Below are 2243 nucleotides of genomic sequence, written 5' to 3' on the forward strand. Positions count from 1 at the left end.
TTTGTGCTCGCCAATGATAACAAAATTTAGAACCACATCCTTTATATTATATATATTGGGTTTTTCTAACGTGTGCCCTAAGAGTACACGTTAATAACCCATATATGGTAAGATTATCAACATATTCACATGAGATACTCAAATATATTCTCATGTTTACCATATTTAATGAGAATATGTTGATAATCTTACCATATATGAGTTATTAATGTGTGCCCTTAGGACACACGTTAGAAAAACCCATATTATATTAGAGGACAGAAAATTGTGGTACCTTATTTTGATAACAAGATATTACTAAGCTTTAGTGCATATATTAATAACCTAAATGTTACTTCGTATAAGATTTATAAGATATTCTCACTAATTATGGTAAAAATGAGTTTATATTTAAATTTTTCATGAGAATATTTTGCAAATCTTGCTACATTTAGGTTATTAATGTGTACACTTAACCGAAAACTAAATATTCCAACTAGGTTAACTTTTTTTTTTTTTTTTTTTTTTGAATTCCCCCAACTAGGTTACATGAATACGTGAGATCATTGAACATTTAGTGTATCCACCATATTGATTTCCTTCCTAACTTTGCATAAACATTCCCATATAAAATCCTTGAAAATAAGTTCAATAGAAATCACCCAATATCTTTCGTCAAATTTTCATTCAATTCACCATGACAATTAACTCTTGCTTGCTTCTCATTGCATCCATCGTTACATTCTTAATCATAGTTCAACCTACACTACAACATCAACAAAGGTTCACCACGGATTTAATTCACCGCGATTATTCACCCTCATCTCCGTTTTACTCTCCATCCCTTAATCAATATGAACGTCTAAGGAACGCGGTCCAACGTTCTATGTCCAAAATTAACCACTTTATGACAACCTCCTCTAATGACGCGCACTCAAATTAAGTCTTATGTAGGAGATTACCTTATGGAATTGTCTTATGGGACACCACCGGTGTCACAGCTAGGTATTATAGACACGGGTAGTAATCTAATTTGGACTCAATGTCAACCTTGCGTAAATTGTTATAAGCAAGACCTGGCAATTTTCGACCCAAGTAAATCATCTACGTACATGATCCAATCTTGTGACTCACGAGTTTGTCAAAGTTTGGATAAAAGTCAAATTACTTGTTCGGGTAAAGGAAATTGTAGTTATAGTTTCCTATATGGCGACTTCTCTCATACAAACGGGGACTTAGCAACCGATACCATAACATTCAAGTCGGGAGTTGGAGCCAACGGAATATCTTTCCCTAAGATTAGCATTGGTTGTGGCCATAATAATGGCGGAATATTTGAGAGTGATGGGTCCGGTATAGTCGGTCTTGGGGCTGGGCCCTTATCATTGGTGTCCCAACTTGGTTCGTCAATTAGTGGTAGATTCTCATATTGCTTAATCCCTTACTCTAAGGAAGGTAATTACACGAGTAAGATTAATTTTGGGAATATCGGACAGGTGACCGGACCAGGAGTTATTTCAACTGCTATAGTGAAAGGTCAACTAAGAACCTATTATTACCTAACCCTAAATGGTCTTACCATTGAAAAGACAACAATACCCTTTCATAGGAAATCATCTAGTAATGCTGATGATACTACTATGAAGGGCAACTTAATCATAGATTCGGGGACTACATTGACAATTTTGCCCCCGGATATGGTCTCTGATTTAAAAACTGCCTTGGAGAAAGGTATCCAAGGAGAGAAGGTAAATGATCCATCGGGGAATCGCTTGCAGCCTTGTTACAAAACAACTAAGGGTGGTGCTGATCTAAATATTCCGGACGTCACAATGCATTTTGATGGTGGTGACTTGGTGTTGAAGCCAAAGAATACATTTTTTGGAGTTGCTGATGGAGTGGTATGCCTTGCTATTTCGTCAGTAAGTGGTATGCTAGGCGATGGAATATTAGACTACGTTTATAGGTTGGGCTAAGTAGGTCTAGGTCTTGAATAAGGACAAATAAATAACAAATAAAAAAAGGAGAAAGAAATTAAAATTTTGGAACACATTTGAAGAAACACGGTCCAAGTGGTCTAATTTGGACCTCCTAGACCACTTTGAAGACCTTGTTTGAAGTAGACAAAAAAAAAATGAAAACCAATAGAATTATGACACGCAGGAGTAGAGTAAATGTGTAGGAGTAGTTTTTGCAGGCAAGAGTAGATGTGTAGGAGTAGTTTTTGCAGGAGACTAGGAGTAGCTGTAATTTTAAACGGATAT

At 36.0% G+C, this 2243-nt stretch overlaps 1 protein-coding gene across 1 annotated transcript; it reads left to right on the forward strand.

Annotated features, from left to right (window-relative positions):
• Positions 1–1091: 1091 nt before the first annotated feature.
• On the forward strand, positions 1092–1955 carry LOC141641365 (aspartic proteinase CDR1-like). Its single transcript, XM_074450032.1, has one exon. It carries the CDS (start codon positions 1092–1094, stop codon positions 1953–1955), a length of 864 nt encoding a protein of 287 aa, XP_074306133.1.
• The last annotated feature ends 288 nt before the right edge of the window (positions 1956–2243 follow it).

This window comes from Silene latifolia, chromosome 2 (genome assembly GCF_048544455.1).
Source record: "Silene latifolia isolate original U9 population chromosome 2, ASM4854445v1, whole genome shotgun sequence".
In the NCBI taxonomy this organism is placed as follows: Eukaryota; Viridiplantae; Streptophyta; class Magnoliopsida; order Caryophyllales; family Caryophyllaceae; genus Silene; species Silene latifolia.